General features: G+C 38.5%; 1 protein-coding gene across 14 annotated transcripts in view; it reads left to right on the top strand.

Annotated features, from left to right (window-relative positions):
* LRRC4C (leucine rich repeat containing 4C) overlaps nucleotides 1-18,314 on the top strand; it is a 1,100,263-nt gene extending 1,081,949 nt beyond the window's left edge. For all 14 annotated transcript variants that reach the window (XM_082748993.1, XM_082748990.1, XM_082748983.1 and 11 more), the window contains one exon: nucleotides 16,178-18,314. In XM_082748993.1, the coding sequence (XP_082605119.1) occupies nucleotides 16,220-18,142 (1,923 nt within the window). In that variant the 5' untranslated portion in view covers nucleotides 16,178-16,219 and the 3' untranslated portion in view covers nucleotides 18,143-18,314. The remainder of the gene's footprint in view (nucleotides 1-16,177) is intronic.
* Nucleotides 18,315-18,552: the final 238 nt, after the last annotated feature.

Genomic DNA, 18,552 nt, shown 5'->3' with positions numbered 1-18,552 from the left:
TTCTATTTATAGACCTTAATGGATCATCTTGGCAGGTGTTGGGCTGAAGAGAGTAAGAAAAGAAATTATAGAAATTCCAGAGCAGGGTCAGCAAACTTTTTCTGTAGAGGGTCAGTAAGTAAGTATCTGGGGCTTTGGGAGCCTTATAGTCTATCACAACTATGCAATTTTGCACCTTAAGGTGAAAGCCGCTATAGAGAATACATAACACGAATGGGTGAAGGAGTATTCCAATAAAACTTTATTGAAAAAAAAAAAAGGTGGTGAGCCAGATTTTGTCCATAAGCAATAGTGTGCCAACCACTGATCTCAGAATTTTGCCTACATCCCTATCCATCTTCCACTTCCGTTCACATTGCAGGTGCAACTTAAAAAATGAGGCTGGGGAGTGTAAGAGTGACAAAAGTATCATAATTTACCCTCATTTTGTGGGTTTTGCTTTTTGTTACATTTATTCTTGATTAAACCTTATATTTTCAGTATTTCTTTGGCCTGGGAAGAGCAGGTATTCATTTTGTCTTCACTTGACAGAAGGGTACAGAAAGTTTAAGTGATTTGCATTGGTGTCACCTAGCATGTGTGATATGTGTATTGGGATCTGACTGTCACCCCTGTGTTTTTTAATTTATTCTTCCTAGGATGTATCCTTTTGAGAATTAAAAAAATAAATGGTGGAGAAACAACCACGAAGTAATTTTCATTTTCCAAACCAAGGAAATTTTCATTTTCCAAACTAAGAAAAAAGTAGTTAATCAATGATTACTTTTATAGGGACAAGCATGTGTGTCACTATAATGGTATATTCCATTAATATACCAAAGGGGATTCAGTTCCTTATTGCTTTTCATGGATTTTCTTGATCTTTTTTCCCATGGTATGTTTTTGGAAATGATGCCTTTTGGGCCAATGAGTATCAGATAATACTTGGAGTTCTTGTTTTGCACAGTACTGAGTTAACTGAAGCTTGTTCATATTGGAATGGAGTCTTCATGTTGCAAGGTTCCATGGCAACTGAGAGCAAATCTGTCATAAAAGAACTATGCAAAAAAAGAGGACTTGGTGCCAGTATGCATGACCTATGTGTAACACGGCACCAAGCAAAATGAGGACTGCCTTAACTAAATGACTAAGAATCCAATTTCCAAATGTCTGCATCTGCCATATAATTCCCTCTTTTGCGGTCATTAGGGGGAAACAAAGAAATCGCTGATTACAGTCATTCCCATTATCTGACATGTCATCACCAAGCTTTTGTCATTATGCAATGTTAACAGTGTTGAGGTTACTTGAAACCAGCTCCAGTTCCAATTAGGAGGCCATCCCTGCTATCTGCATTCTGATTAAAGGACGTTGCCTGGAAATCACAGAAGGAGTCTACTCTGTTTCCTCCCCTTGCTCCGATCTCAAAAACACAGACTCAATTAAAGAGAGTTTCCTTATCAGGTTTTTGTGGGTCATTTTGGTGAATTTATTAAACTCTTGAGTCATGCTGAGAACTGGAAGGTGGTTGTTCAGAGGTCTTCAGTAGGAGCCAGGACCTGATGGATGGGTTTGCTCTGATGTTTTAGGGAGTCTGAAATATACAGGCGTTAGAGCAGCCAGTCATGGGTCAGGAATCAAGGAAGCTGGTGAACTACAAAGGGAGTCTCACCGCGTTAAGGATTGTAGAGCAGAGATGTGAAAATCTTCATGTCATGTCGGCCTATATTTTAGCTAAAAAGGAGGCCCTCATTTTTTTATTCCTCATTTATTGAAATGATTTCTTAGTAGGCCTTCAGACCTTACACTGTGCTCTTCCCTATCCCTGTTCCATCCTATTGCAAATTTGCTTTTCCTTCTAATGATCTGCTCAACCACCTACACACTTACTCAGTGCAGCGTTTGGCATTGGTTCGTGACTCTGTTGTTGATGTTAGGCTTGTCACAGCACAGTGTTTCAAATGATTGGTGATGGGGAGTTACTAAGTGGAAGAGATTCCCTCACAGGGAAAGTTCACACAGTATTGGTACCCATATTTGGAAGCATACATTATTAGAGCTGAAATGACTTTAATGGTTATGAAATGAATCCTAAACATCATTAGTATTTTGCCTGGGAAGATTGTGTGTGTGTCTCTGTGTGTGTGTGTGTGTGTGTTTGGTTACTGTCTAGAAAATTTGGGTTTTGTACTGTTTAAGAATAAACAGGGAAGTACTTGATAAAACATTGGAAGGTGATTTTAAAATTGGAATAACTCTCTATATGTGGTATTTATTCTCCAGATTCCCAAGCATGGCAATTTAAATTATATTACTCATTATAAAAATCTATATGCCTTTTGGATGCTATTGTTGGTTTGTTTGTTTTCAACCTATAAAGGCAATGATGACCTTGCACAGGGCATTTCCTAAGGATTAATGAGCAGTTGAGGGTTAATGGCTATCAACTCCTCCTAGCTAGTGGTCAATCCAAAGGAAGCATGGGAAGCAAGGTCATTAACTACATTACCAACTTTCTGAAATCAAATCCTTCTCTACCTGCCTTGCCAAGATCTTATGTTGAAGATGGACTTGTTAGATTTTCAAAAGTTTCTTTAGTTACTTGCCTGTCATTAATCTAGACATGAGAATATATAAATATTAATGTAAAATATGAACATATAAAAGAATATATCATTAGCCCCTATGGACTAATAGAAAATGTCATGAGAAAAATAATTTTTCATACTTAGATTAAACATAACGCAATGTTCAGCCTCTTTTATCTGCTTTCTTTTTATTCCCTTTTTCAAACCGAAAGCCTAGAATCATTCTATTGTGGGTCCTGAGAGGCTAAAACATGTGTCTAATCTCTGCGTTTAACCTCATTCAACAATAGATTTTGTGTTTGAGTGTGTATGAGGGGAAATTCTTATTGGGATTTTGGTTGTATTATTTGTAATAGAATATTACTTTTTTGGTTTGTTCCTGTTATACAATAATCTTCACTAATATTAATGAGCATGATATTTTCTGTTTAAGCATCAACCAAAACTATGTAAAATATTCTAAGAGATAAATATTAATAATTCAGTTACACTATCTCAGTGCATTTTCCTTTAAGGAATAAATGATGGTTAAATGAGGGATGGGGGAGGTTCTGGAGCAGAGAAGTCCTCATTTCATTATGCAGCATCCTGATTTTTACTTTGACACAAATTCCTTAAAAAAATGACAGGGAGTGACAAATTGTCACCTGAATACCAGTGTTAATGTATGTGGCAAGGATCACTGTCACAAGGGAAGATGGCATTCCAAGACCTTTTCCAATGGACATTCGTCTTGAAGTATTTACTCAAGATGGGGTCTGACGGTCCTTAATTTTATACTCTCGGAAATTTGATTTGGGTAGCTCATCATGAGAAAGTTGTAGTCACACTTATAAACACATAAGACATGAATATAGAAAGCAGAATGCCAGTTTGTTAAATTATAGCTAAAGCTATAACAGACACTTCAAGTACTTCAGTCTGTCAAATCTTTTTATGTAGAACTTAAACTTTTTGGAGTCATAAATCTCCTTGAAAATATGATGATAAAACCAATGAATAATCTTCCTATAAAAATATACAATCTCCACAATCTCCACACTTATACAAAAATTTGCATATAATTTCAGGAGATTCATAAATGATTTAAAATCCATTTGTGAGCTTCTTAGGAGCTCTTGGATTAAACTATGCATTTTCATGAAAAAAAAACATTATAATTCAATAAGGCAGTTGATGAGAAATCAACTAAGAAAACTTAATTGTATGATTCAAATTGCTTTAGCATCAGATTATAATTGTCTGATGTATCTGTCATTCTCCATAATTGGACTTCAGCTGTCACTGGGACTAGACAAATAACAATAACATAAATACAACAACAAATGTTCATACAGTATTGACTATATACCAGGCACTGTTCTAAATCCTTCTATGTATATATTAAATCATGTATTCTCACAATGATAGAGTATATATATCAGAGTATCCAACCTCTAGGCAATTTCACAGATAGATACTACACACATTTTTATCTCTGATTTAAAAAAAAATCTCTATATTGCATTAGCCTTCACTTAGTTATGTAAGTAGTTGGTAAGTACCAACTTTTCTTGAGCTTGCTCGCTTTCTTTCTTTCTTTCTCCCGTCCTTCCTTTCCTTCTGTCTTTCTGTGTGTGTGTGTGTGTGTGTGTGTGTGTGTGTAATGGAAGATATAATGTTACAATGTGCCATGTACTCTGGGTGTAATATTTAGGATACAGCTTGTTGATGGTAAAGAGAAATTTTCACTTAGTCTATTGTTTTCAATCACACCTTTACATGCTGAGTTTGGGCAATCTACTTTTTCAGAATTTATTTTTATATTTTTGTTTTATGTGCATGAGAGGCCAAGGAGTAATTACTAAACCCCTCTCTTTATCATTTGTACTAAGTTGTATACCATTTTAACTTTTTTGGTTCTCATACGGTTCTTATCAATGGACCTTTATATGTTAATTTTTATTAGAAAATCAGCTTATCACCCTGGCTCCTGACTGTGAATTAAAATATGGGCTACATTCAGTAATAAAATTCAACAAATATTTATTGCATGCCTAGAAATCATCCAGGTCCTGTCTTTCAGAAGCTTATGATTAAATAGATTGAATACATACCCAAACATTTAGATTCCAACACAGTTGATAACTGCTATAGTCTTAGCATGACAGGCACTTCTGGAAGGATAGATTAGTCCCGGCCAATAAGACTAACGAAGGTCAAATAGAAATGGTCATTGTAAAATTGGCTCTGAGATTGGGTACAATTTTGACAGAAAAGTCAGAGTAGAACGTTGCTGGCAATGGAGACAACAGGAGCAAGGCTCTGAAGAGGAAAAGTAGGAGGCATATTTTTAGCATCAGAAACAGACTGCAGCCTAGACTGTATTATGGAGAACAGTGGGAGATAAGACTGGGAAAGCAGTATGGCGCAGGATCATGGAGTGTCCTATGTGTCACACTAACGTGGTAGTTTTTAAGAGGGCAAATTTGCCCTCCAGGGGACATTGGCAACGTCTGGAGACACTAGATCCTCACAACTGGGGGTGCTACTGGCATCTAGTGGGTAGAGGCAGTAAGGGATGTCGGCTTTATTCTCTAAAGCAAATGGGAACTATTGGTGTGTTATGTTTTCTTGAACTGTGATCACCTCGATTCCTAAGCTTGTTACACTAAATCTGGGAAGTGTTAACTGCATAGATCTCCCCCAGGAAAAGTATAAGAAGAAGAGAGCAATTCTGGAGATAAAGAATAACATGTATTAATCACGTTGTGGCCCTGAACCTGAGAAAAGAGAAAGAATTAAAAGGAAAAGCAGAATAGTGATTTTTTTATGCATTGGTAGGATCTAGACTTAAAAATATTAGTGCAAAGGAGAAAGTAGGCATTTCTGATAATTGGGACAGTCTGATTTCATTTCCTGAAGAATGAAATATCAAGCAGTATATGGAGCTTAAGGTTTTAAGCTTTTTTCTCGGCTATTCATTTCACAAAACCAACAGAGCAAACATCTATCATAAAAATACAAACATATCTCTGAACACCTCAAATCCCACCCTTTCATTTGAGAAACAAGTCAGTCATTTATATTTCATTTCTTCATAAATAATAAACATCAAAAAGTGAATATGATCAAAAGGATTCATAACCAGCCAGAAACTTCATGCCAGGTATGTTTATCTCTCCTGCATCATGTGAGACTAAACAAGAAGGAAAAAACAAATTAATTTTATTTTTAGCCTTGCCAAGTCATGAGCTATATTTCTGGGTCTGCTTTTCTAACATGAAGTAGATTTGACTTTTCGTAGCGAAAACAGAGGTGGAGCTGTGACCGCCTACCATAATCCCCTGCCTCTTCGATCTTGTTCCTTTGGGTTGTGACAAAAGAATTAAGAGGTCTTTTTTTTTCAACCCATGGATTTTCTAATTAATGGTTCAAATGAGTTCCTGAAGCAGAAATGTGGTGATCAAGATCTCTTCCATTTTAAAGGGGATTTGAAGATTACTTCACTTTCTGCCCTATGAATTTCTGTTCTTTGCTCTAACGGCTCTGACCCGATGGAGTGACCCAGAAGCTGAGCCAGACCTCCCTACCTCTGATGTACATGTAGGTGCACTCGAAGAAGCAAATCAGGAGAACAACTTACAATACACATTATCCACATTCGAATTTCAAGGCAATCATGCTATTTTAGGCACATACAGCAGAGGGCATTGTTTGGCCAAACTTAAATAGGGCTGCTATTAACAATAATAAAAAAAGGAAATCGAGAAGCCTTCCCCTGAAAACAAACACACAAAATAGAAAAAAGAGCTAGGAAACAATGAAATGAACTTTATATTGCATTGCGCTCCCTAACTTCTCTTTGTAGGAAGGACTTCTGTGAAAATAGTTAAAAGCTAGACAAGCATCGTTTCAGAAGTTGATGAAATTCCTACTGTGTGAGTTGGGCTCTACTAGATGCTAGGGATCCCTAGATCAATTAGTGAGTGTGATGTCATTTAGGTCCTCAGTGACTTTATAGCCTTAACTATCTACGGGCTGCTTAGACAGCAGCTTACTCATTTATTCATTCATTCATACATTTAGCAAATATTTGAGGAACATTATTCCAGGTGAAAACTACTGAATAGGACAGACAAGTCTCTGCTCCATGGAACTTAAGATTCCATTCAGATGAGACAGACAGTAAGGAAATAAGCATCTAAGGATATGAGAAAAATACCAACAATAAGTGAGATAAAAATTAATTATGGTGATATCATTGATGATGGTAGACACACTTCTTTAGGCTGGTTGGTCAAGAAAAAAACCTCCTGAGAAGGAAAAATTTAAAGAATGTTCTGAAGGACAAGGAAAACCAACCACTCAAAAATCAAAGGACATGTGTTGCAGGCAGAGGGACCCTACTGGAAATGTCCCCAGGGAAGAAAACCTTGGTGCATTTGAGGACCAAAGGAAGTCCAATGTGGAAGTCCAATGAAGGGGGATAAAGAAAAGCTGAAAGGTACGAGACACAGGCAGGTATCAGATGATCTCGATTTGGGGACCAAAACAGTTTGCATTTTACTCTAAAAGGATATGGAGCGAATAGGGGCATTTCAGCAGAAGAATGCCATGAACATAGTTATATTTTTAAAATTAAAAAAATTAAATTTAAATTTAAAAATCTAAATGCCCTACGGAGAATTCACTGTGGTAAGGCAATTGCAAAGGTAGAGAAACTGGTCAGATGGTATTTCAGTGGACAAGTTAGAAATGAAGATGATTTGGCCTAGAGAGGGTCGAAAGGAAAAGTAGACTGATCCCAAGTTTTATTTTAGTGAATCCCATGAATAGTACTGTGTTGCATATAAATAAAGAAAAAGAAAAGTCAAGGAAGAGTCTTACATTTCTGCATTGAGCAACGGGCTGTGTGATAGTGGCATTTTGGGAGGTACAGGGGCAGGTTTCGGGATTTGTTTTTAGTTTATGCTATGACATTTAACTCAAGTAATTCTCTCAATGTCTATTTATTAATGGTATTACCATCACTCCCATTGAGAAAGGTGCACCTCGGAGAAAAACAATTTGCCAAAGATCAAACCGTCGGTAATACTGAGCCAACCTTCCAGTCCTCCTCATTCCATTCTCAATCTGGTTTTTCTTCCTCTAGGTTATGCTAATACAGCTTTCTGGCTCTTTCTGTGCTTCAGCATTGTTTCAAGTTGGAAAGTACGATATTTCTTTAGGGAACCAAAATGGTACATGTGTTTAATCATCCTTGGTGTGCCATTTACAGAGTAGACACGAGCAATACCAGAGTCCGAGATGCCTCTCTCTTGACATGAACATTAGAGTTTCCAAAATCATACCCTGATCTCTGTGTATAATTTTTTTTCCATGTGACCACAGACAGAAGCTAATTTCACCTTCATTGGTATTTCGTGGTCTACAGGATTTCAACGAGGGCTAATTAATTTCCACCTGTGCACATCTCAGTCATCAGATCATGAAGAGAAGTTTCATTTAGTTTTAAAGCAATGCTAGGGATGTGGATTATTGAAGTCGTAGGACTCTTCCGTCAACTGTTCCTCTTTCCAAAATTTCTTTTACATGTGAGGGCAGATCATTCTTTTTATACACAGTGCTCTCTCATCAAACCCTTTCCTGCCTAAGGGGATTGCAGTTTCTTTCTAAGTCTCTTTTTTGAAGGAAATCCAAACTTCCAGCAGGCTTGTGGTGCCCCTCATTTGGGCCAAGTCAACTATTTAAATTCTGCTGCATAAGCCTTCTGCTTTCGCTAAGTCAGTTTTCCTTCATTTCATGCTCCTACTCCTCTGCTTTTTAAAGTAATCTCTTACCTCCTCCGCCACCACTCTGCCTCAATGCAAGTTTATGTCCCCTTAGAGACTTACATATGATCCTGAATCCTCTTAAAATTTTCTCTGATTATCTGCTATTTCTGATAATCCTTTATGGCATTTAAATACTGAATATGTTGGTTTGCATTAGTACCCAGGACATCTATATGTACACTTTTTAAATATGTATCTGTACATTTGTATTATAGCTCCAACAAGACTATAATATTCTAGAAGTCCTGGCCAATTTCATTCTTACAATCCTGACTGTACTGTCCAAGCAATAGCAACATGTTGGCCACATGATTTTTTTTTTCTTTCCTTTTCTGTTTTTTTAATACATAGTTCTCTCTACTCATTGTTTCTTTTCACCTGATGGTCTTGTAATTGTGTCACTTCTAAACCCTGAACATATGTATTCTTTTGCTATAAATCAAGTAAGTCTTAGAGAAAAATGAAAACACAGACTCAGGTATCATCATCATCATCATCATCATCTTCTTCTTCTTCAATCTCAATTTCTTCCAGTTTTCTAGAAACATTGCCAAGTCAGTGTGTTCAGCCAGGGAACCTCCTGTTGACTTGACAGGTTGAGTCCCTGGTTTACAGCCATTTAAATGTTTGTTACTTCCATTACATTTGCCTACAGGGTCAGCCCTAGGCAGGGTTACAAAAATTTTCTTCTCACTGGAAATCTGCAGAGCAACAAAAAACTATATAAGGAGTAGAGAAAACTCAACCGACTTATAAAATTGGGTTTCAATTGGGGAAAAAAAATAAATTATATTAGAAAATATTTATAAAAGAATTTTAATTTGGAGAGGTAAGCTATCTTTGATAATGGTGTTATTCGAGGTGCTATTTTTTTCTTCTCTGGTGTATTCTAGCACTCTTTAAAATTTAAAGAATTATACAGAAAATGACTGCAGTAGAAAGCCATTTAGCATGATAGGGATGCAGCTTACCTCTTTTCTGACTAAGGGATGCCTCAGTTTACGCTGTTTCCTTTGGTAGGTTTCAAATTTATAACGGTACACAAAAATCAGAATTTTTCTGCTGTCTTACTTGTTATTTCTTTGCCATTGGTTTCAGAAATGGGGAGATGGTGAGAGAAAAAAAGTGAGAGGGAGGGAGAGACAAGGGAAGAGGGAGAAAGGAGAATGAATATGTAAGTATCAAGATAGGTTGACTGTAAGTGACCAAGAAAGAGTAATTGTTTATACTGTAAGAAGTTGAATATTTTATATCCTAAGAAAATATAGAGGAAAGATAGTAACAGGATTCATTAATTCGGTTGCCCATCACGAATATAAAAAAAATACAAATTCTTCCCTTCTTTCCATTTTCTTTCCTTGGCATAACTGCTTTATCCTCAGGCTTCCTCCTTTCTTGGCCACAAGATGGCTTCAGCAACTCTAGGCATCTTATACTCACAACAATATCCAGAAACAGAATAAATAACTATTTCTTCCCCCTGTTTTTCTTCTTATTAGTGGGAGAAAAAAAATTTCCAGAACCCCTCAGCTGACTTCTTCTCACATCTCATTGGCCAAATTGTGTCACCTATCCAGACCTAACCAGTCTCTGGCAACAGAAATGTCACAACCAATATTTGTTTAGATAAGAGCTCAGCAAACTATAGTCCAGAGGTTAGCCCTAGGAGCTAAGATTGTTCTTGAATTTTTTTTTTTAAGATTTTATTTATTTATATGTTAGAGAGAGAGAGCGCGCGCACAAGCAGGGGGAGTGGCAAACAGAAGGAGAAGTAGGCTTCCTGCTGAGCAAGGAGCCTGATGTGGGACTCAATCCCAGGACTCTGGGATCTGACCCAAGTCAAAGGCAGAGGTGCAACTGACTGAGTCAACCAGACGTCCCTATTCTTGAATTTTTAAATAGAAAACAATGTTGAGAATAATATTTTGAAAGGCACCTGAGTGGGTCAGTTGGTTAAGCAGCTGCCTTCGGCTCAGGTCATGATCCCAAGATCATGGGATCCAGCTCCACATTGGGCTTCCTGCTCAGTGGAGAGCCTGCTTCTCTGTCTGCCTCTGACCTTCTGCCCTACCCATTTTGCTCATTCTCTCCTTCTCCCTTTTTTAAAAAAAGAATAATATTTTGAAACATGTGAAAATGGTATGAAATTCAAATTTCAGTGCTCCTAACAGGTTTAATCAGAACCACAGCTATATCCACTCATTTACCTTTTCACTACAACTACTTTTAGGCTACAATGGCAGAGTAGCATAGTTACAACAGGAGATCATATGGCCTGCAAAGCCTAAAATATTTACTCTCTGGCCCTTTACAGGAAAAGTTTGCCTAGCCCTAGCTTAAACCAAATTCTATTTACCCAGCAGTCCTGAGTCAGACTCTTCCAAAGCAGAGAATATAGTTTCATGATTTAAAAAAAATTTTTTTTAAGGATGGGAATGAAGATTCCCGAACAAAATGTTCTAGGGCAAGAGTAAGGAATGAAAGTGTTGGGGAGGCAACAAATGTGAAGAAAGAGAGAAAGAGAGGTTCAAGCACAATTTAAATGAATAATCCATTCTTAGTGCTGTAAAAAGCTGACTCCCAACACAACTTGTTGAAAAAACAGAGCAAGTTTATTGCTCATTCTGTTAAGAGAGGCCACCATCTCACATAGGTATGGGAGGATCTGTGAATAGAGTGGTAAAGATTAGGACAGAATTTATGGAGAATTGGAAGTTTGATTTGAGGGGAGTTTTCACTGTGGGAGGTTGATTAGGAGAGAGTTAGGATTGCAGTACAGCCATCTAGGATTTGTGAAAATAGCTAGGTGAGGCAAGAGATTAAAAGAATCTTTCAGAATGAACTGCCATTGGATGTCCTGATGGGTCTTTGGGCAGATTCCTAGAGGGGCAGTGAAGCAATTTGCTTGGACAGGAGAGTCCCTACAGATAGAGAGGCTAATAAAGATGATGGAAGAGCAAAAATCATGGGTATGTCAACAGAAAGGTCTTGTTTGGAGGTCTGTTTCCAGGCTGAGTGTGGGGCGAGTGGTTTTGGTTCTCAGAATTTAGGAGATTCATATGAGGGTGACTGTGTGTTCTGTGGGCAAGAGTGGTTGTGGCTAATAAATTCACCTTTCTTTTACCTGGCTTCCAAACCAGTTCTAACACCTAGACTTAGTTTCTGCTAACTGAGCAATGAAACTGTGCTAAATAGAGCAGCCCCCTGTATCTCAGTGCACTGAAGCATGGGTAGGGAAAGAAGAAAGGTCTGTTGACAAAGTCAGAATATCCTCTGGGACAAGGCTGAAAGTATTACAGCTTAATTCAAAACCCATACAGATCCATTGGTAAATAAACCCTGTCAGATGACATTGTAATGGATAGAGCCTACTTTTAAATTGATTTCTTTTTGATGTGATAAAATCATCTTATGAAAGAGATGCTGAAACATGGCTTTTAATGTAAAGTAACATAATTTAGATTTTAAAAATAGAAAACCTTTTGTTGATAGTAGGTTATTCGATTCAGTGCATGTACCAAGCGTTATTTTCTGTGGGTTATAAATTACCTTTGAACTGGCTATAATTCATAAATCGTTACTTATGACTGATTTATAGGAAATCTCATTAATAGCAAGAGTAGAAAGACCTTGAAGTAAGTAAGAAAGAGAAAATAAAAGAGCCTGGGGATTGAAAAAGGAGAGACACATGCACTCTGCAATTAATTGCAATGTATTGGATTTGCATATGAAAGCGTGCTTCTGATCATTGCAATTAATCCTTACTATAACTCTGAGTAATAGATATTAGTGTTATTCCTATCTTATATAAGAGGAAGAAACTGAGTGTTCCATCATTTTATTTTTAGTTTGAATATGTTTTACATATTTATTATAAATTGCTAATTATGAGCTGGTAAGTATGTGTATGTATATATATATGCATATAGATGTATATAGATGTGTGTATATGCATATATATGTATATAGATACATATATATATATAAATGTGATATTGCTAACAAAAGCCTTTTGAATAGATGGAAAAGTAAAGTAAAGAGAAATGAGAAGCGAAGTATCTTTCCCAGTTGCAGAGTCATGGAAGTTTAAGCCGGCATTTAAATGTAGGAAGGCTTTACCAGAGCCTTTTCCTTGGACCATGGGACATGCCTCCTTTGCTATTTCTTATTTTAAAGAGAAAAGGATAGCAAATGGCTTATCTTAAGCAAAGGACTTAGCTTCTTCTCTTCTGTGCTATGTCCAGTCAATCAGTTATTTCTCTATATCTCTATTACCAGAGACCCCAGGATTCCAAGAGTCAGAGGGTAGGGAGGTAGAAGGTGAACTAGAGGAGTAGGACCCTTGGACCCGAGTCCTAAAAATAACCATCAGTTAATGTATCAGAGATTTTATGTGCTATTTTCTAAATGCCCAATTACCTTAAAAAGTGTGTGTTGGAGGGAGGGGAGCAAATGTATAACTACACCAAATCATATGAATGAAAAATTTTCAGTGGTCATGTCACTGGAAATGTAAGTAAGATTCGATTTAAAGTGGAAATCCCTAAGGGTTTTTAAGGTCATGCTTGAATTTGCAATAAAAAATATCTCCTAATCTAGCTCAGGGTGAGAAGCCTACCAATCTTATTGTTGTCACTGTGTAAATAGGACAATAGAGTAGACCTATAAAGCCATCAACAAGATTATTAAGATGAGCACCCCCCCCCATTTAGTGATTAGTTGTTTTAAAATGTAGATTTTATTATTATTTGGTATAATGAGACAAATCAGGAGACAATTGTCATTGAAGAGATACATTATTTTCTTTACTCACAGTTCCCAAGAGGAGGGGGCATGCTATGTCCTAAGGGGGCCACACAAGGAAGCACCAGGGTCAGTCACAGGGGTAGAAGGAATAAGGAAAACTCTGAGAGTTTGTGAGAGAAAGCAAGAGATGGCAGGGTAAGCAGGGTAAGCAGGCTTGCAGCTGTCATTGCCCTGTGAGATCCTGAGAAAGGAGCTGATTGGGGTATAGGCTTCAGGTTGATGAAAGGCATGCTTGTGGGCAAGTCCTTTACTATTTCAAGGAATTGGCTAGTCCTTGAGGGGCTCTCTCTGGAACAACAAGGCCCCAGATAACAAAACATCAGAAAATACAGAAGATAGGGTCACCTGAGTGGCTCAGTTGGTTAAGCGTCCAGACTTTTGATTTCCACTCAGGTCATGATCTCAGGGACATGAGGTGGAGTGCTGCATCAGGCGCCATGCTGGGTGTGGAGTCTGCTTAAGATTCTCTCCCTCTCCCTCTCCTTCTGCGCATCTCCCCCCAACTGGTGAGCTTTCTCTTTCTCTTAGAAGAAAGAATGAAAGAAAGAAAGGAGAGAGAGATGGAAGGAAGGAAGGAAGGAAGGAAGGACGGACAGACAAAATTATAGGAAGTAGAAAGTCATGATTACTATATTAGTCTCTATCACTACACATACACAGAGTTGTAATTAGATAGTAACTGCTTCTACACATTTACAAAAGCCTTTTTACCCAGTGTCTAAAGTGTGACAGGTGAGAAAAACCATCAGACATGGCTTCTGTCCTTGTGGTGTTCATAGGATGGTGGGAGAAGCAGGACCAGAGACTAATGATCTAGTACTAATGATCATAGTACTGGAATCTATCTATCTATCTATCTATCTATCTAGATCTATATATATAGATAGATAGATATATGTATGGTGTGAAAAGTCAATCTAGTCAATCTAGAGCTGCAGCAGCCTGGAAGAAAGAACTGTCTCTTTCCCAGGCTCTCCATTCTCACACCACAGAGAACGGTTTACTGGTCCCTGGACATGCAAGCATCTTTCTGGGTCCTAGTCTCTTGGCTGAAGGTGTTCCTTGGAGAAAATGCTCTTCTTTCCTTTTTTTTTTTTTTTTTTTTAATCAACTTCTTCTAGAGAACCTAGATCAGGATCCTCTTCCTTTAAAATCCTCTGATTTACCAGCACGGACTGAGCTGATCTGATATCAGTGCCCCTGTGCCAGAGTGGCCTGGCCTCATACCAATGAACATATGTTATTGTGATTCATCTTTGGCCTATCTGTCTCCCCTTTTAAATGATCATTTCCTCAGGGGTAAGGATGATGGTCTTCATCTTTATATGCTCAGCAAGATGTCTGTGTGAGGGCAAGAACAAGAACGGTAATAATAATGGCTGACATTACGGAGCTTTTAACATGGGAGAGGCATTATTCGAAGCATTTTATCTGTTTTAACTAATTTTATCCTCACAACAACACTAAGGGTATGCACTATTGTCATTCTGATTTTGCAAGTGAGGAGGATGTGTTATGGAGAAGATTAATAAGTAGTCCAAGGTGACACATAATTAGTACTAAATTAGTGCCTTTTTGAGTTGGAAGGTAGTGATCGCCATCCCATTTTTTTTTTATTTGTTTGTTTCTAAGAGATTCATAGAAGGGACACTTTATTGAGATGAGAGTTTGGAAGAAGTCATTACACAGGTTTCCAGTTCATGATAAGAATGAGACAAGCACTGGGTAACCCAAAGCTCCTTTAAAATTCCTTCCTGTGCTGGAAGAGATGCAGAAAGTAAGTTATTTTATTCCCCTTCCCACAAATCTACTTAAAATCAGCGAGAGTAGGGGTACAAGATATATAGTATTTCTGTTATACTAAGGTGTCCTCTGTACCTAAAAGTTATGTTTCATGGAAATTATTTAATTTGTTTAATTTGTGGTCTGTCTGCCTGTAGGTAGCAGTTGTTGTATTATAGTGAGTTTGGGTATTTGAAAATCTCTAAAAGTTTAGGTACATTTGTACATGCCATTGTTTCAGTGCATCTTCACAGTTGCCAGGGTTCAGAGCTCAGGACACCCCCCAGAAAATTTTAGATTTATTTTAGATTATTTTAGAGAAATTAATCATGAAAAAATATTTTGTCTTTGCCATTGTTCTCCCGGAAACTTTTTAATGGAGATTTGAGATCATATGCTCTTGGACCAGTCAGGTGAGTGTGTGAGTCCTGGTTCTGTACTTATAAACTTTGTGACTTTGTTTTAGTTTCCCTATGACTTCTTCATTTGGAAGTCATAACCTCTTCATTTTGGAAATGGAGACAGTGAACCTCCCTACCTCAGAGCAGTGGTGTAAGGACAAAAGAGGATCAGTCCACGCACCCTATGTAATTGAAAAGGACCCCATTCACAGAAGGGCCCACGCTTTGTTAATGCTCTGTTGTTACACAGAGTTGAAAGTCTTCATAATTTTTAAGAAGCCATCCTCCAGTTTCATTTGGCACTGGACCCTGCAAATTATGTAGCTACTCCTGGACAGGATTGCTTGTGAAGTCTATAGCCCATGGTGCCTGGCATATAGAAGAATCCTCAATACAATCTCAGCTATTACTGGTTTTGTAAGGAAGCTTTTTGTTTGTTGGGTATAGGGCCAAATCTTATTTTCTGTACTTTTCCAATCTGGTCTGGCCTTTGAACCTGCTGATGGGATCCATCTCATATGTCCTCATGCATTCAAGTCATACTTGGTTGCTGAACACTACTGTAAGGTGTTTCCCCTCATTCTCTGTGAGCGCACACTTGATATGGGCTGTGGATGACTGCTAATTTGAAGTACAGAAACATTTTCTCTATAAATATGAGCCACATCACTCAATAAAAGGACATTAGATTGGTTGTTTGCTAGTGTGAGAAATGATGGCCTTAGCTGGTATATTATGTCACTGACTTTGCTCCAGGAAGACATTTGGAGGAGATCTAATACCCTTTTTTGCTCTTATGTTGCAGACTATTTGAACTCCAGACGGACCAACACCAGATAAATTATGAATGTTGAACAAGATGACCTTACATCCACAGCAGATAATGATAGGTCCTAGGTTTAACAGGGCCCTATTTGACCCCCTGCTTGTGGTGCTGCTGGCTCTTCAACTTCTTGTGGTGGCTGGTCTGGTGCGGGCTCAAACCTGCCCTTCTGTCTGCTCCTGCAGCAACCAGTTCAGCAAGGTGATTTGCGTCCGGAAAAACCTACGGGAAGTTCCAGATGGCATCTCTACCAACACGCGGCTGCTGAACCTCCATGAGAACCAAATCCAGATCATCAAAGTGAACAGCTTCAAGCACTTGAGGCACCTGGAAATCCTACAGTTGAGTAGGAATCATATTAGAACAATTGAAATCGGGGCCTTCAATGGTCTGGCAAACCTCAATACTCTGGAACTCTTTGACAATCGTCTTACTACCATCCCAAATGGAGCTTTTGTATATTTGTCTAAACTGAAGGAGCTCTGGTTGAGAAACAACCCCATTGAAAGCATTCCTTCTTATGCTTTTAACAGAATCCCTTCTTTGCGCCGACTAGACTTGGGGGAATTGAAAAGGCTTTCATATATCTCAGAAGGTGCCTTTGAAGGTCTGTCCAACTTGAGGTATTTGAACCTTGCCATGTGCAACCTCCGCGAAATCCCTAACCTTACACCTCTCATAAAACTAGATGAGCTGGATCTTTCCGGGAATCATTTGTCAGCCATCAGGCCTGGCTCGTTCCAGGGACTGATGCACCTTCAAAAACTGTGGATGATCCAGTCCCAGATTCAAGTGATTGAACGGAATGCCTTTGATAACCTTCAGTCACTCGTGGAGATAAACTTGGCACACAACAATCTAACACTACTGCCTCATGACCTCTTCACACCCTTGCATCACCTAGAGCGGATACACTTGCATCACAACCCTTGGAACTGTAACTGTGACATACTGTGGCTCAGCTGGTGGATAAAAGACATGGCCCCCTCCAACACAGCTTGTTGTGCTCGATGTAACACTCCTCCCAATCTGAAAGGGAGGTACATCGGGGAGCTTGACCAGAATTACTTCACATGCTATGCTCCTGTGATTGTGGAGCCCCCAGCAGACCTCAATGTCACTGAGGGCATGGCAGCCGAGCTGAAATGTCGGGCCTCCACGTCCCTGACCTCTGTATCTTGGATTACCCCAAATGGAACGGTCATGACACATGGGGCATACAAAGTGCGGATAGCTGTGCTCAGTGACGGCACATTAAATTTCACGAATGTAACCGTGCAAGATACAGGCATGTACACATGTATGGTGAGTAATTCTGTTGGAAATACCACTGCTTCTGCCACCCTGAATGTTACTGCAGCAACCACTACTCCCTTCTCTTACTTTTCAACTGTCACAGTAGAGACTATGGAACCTTCTCAGGATGAGGCACGGACCACAGATAACAACGTGGGTCCCACTCCAGTGATTGACTGGGAGACCACCAATGTGACCACTTCTCTCACGCCACAGAGCACAAGGTCGACAGAAAAAACATTCACCATCCCAGTGACTGACATAAACAGTGGGATCCCGGGAATCGATGAGGTCATGAAGACCACCAAAATCATCATTGGCTGTTTTGTGGCCATCACACTCATGGCTGCAGTGATGCTGGTCATTTTCTACAAAATGAGGAAGCAGCACCATCGGCAAAACCATCACGCCCCGACAAGGACTGTTGAAATCATTAATGTGGATGATGAGATTACAGGAGATACACCCATGGAAAGCCACCTGCCCATGCCTGCTATCGAGCATGAGCACCTAAATCACTATAACTCTTACAAATCTCCCTTCAACCACACAACAACAGTTAACACAATTAATTCAATACACAGTTCAGTGCATGAACCGTTATTGATCCGAATGAACTCTAAAGACAATGTACAAGAGACTCAAATCTAAAACATTTACAGAGTTACAGAAAACAAACAATAAAAAAAAGACAGTTTATTAAAAATGACACAAATGACTGGGCTAAATCTACTGTTTCAAAAAAGTGTCTTTACAAAAAAAAAACAAAAAAGAAAAGAAATTTATTTATTAAAAATTCTATTGTGATCTAAAGCAGACAAAATTATGTGTATTCCTCAGAACCTGTTTTTGCTGCACTTATTTACTATTTTCCCACATCTCATCCCTGCCTTCCCTGGTTGCCATATTTTTCATAGATCTCAAGTCCCTAAAGAACTGGCCTAGGAAATTTTGTAAGAATTCTGTTACACTTTGAGATTTTTATGGTGAATTCTAGTGGTGAGAACCAGTCTATTTTGTCTTTCTTTCTTTCTTTTTTTTTCTCTTTCCTTTCTTTCCCT

Source organism: Mustela nivalis (genome assembly GCF_964662115.1).
Source record: "Mustela nivalis genome assembly, chromosome: 9".
NCBI lineage: Eukaryota > Metazoa > Chordata > Mammalia > Carnivora > Mustelidae > Mustela > Mustela nivalis.
This window is presented reverse-complemented; position numbering and strand designations above follow the sequence as displayed.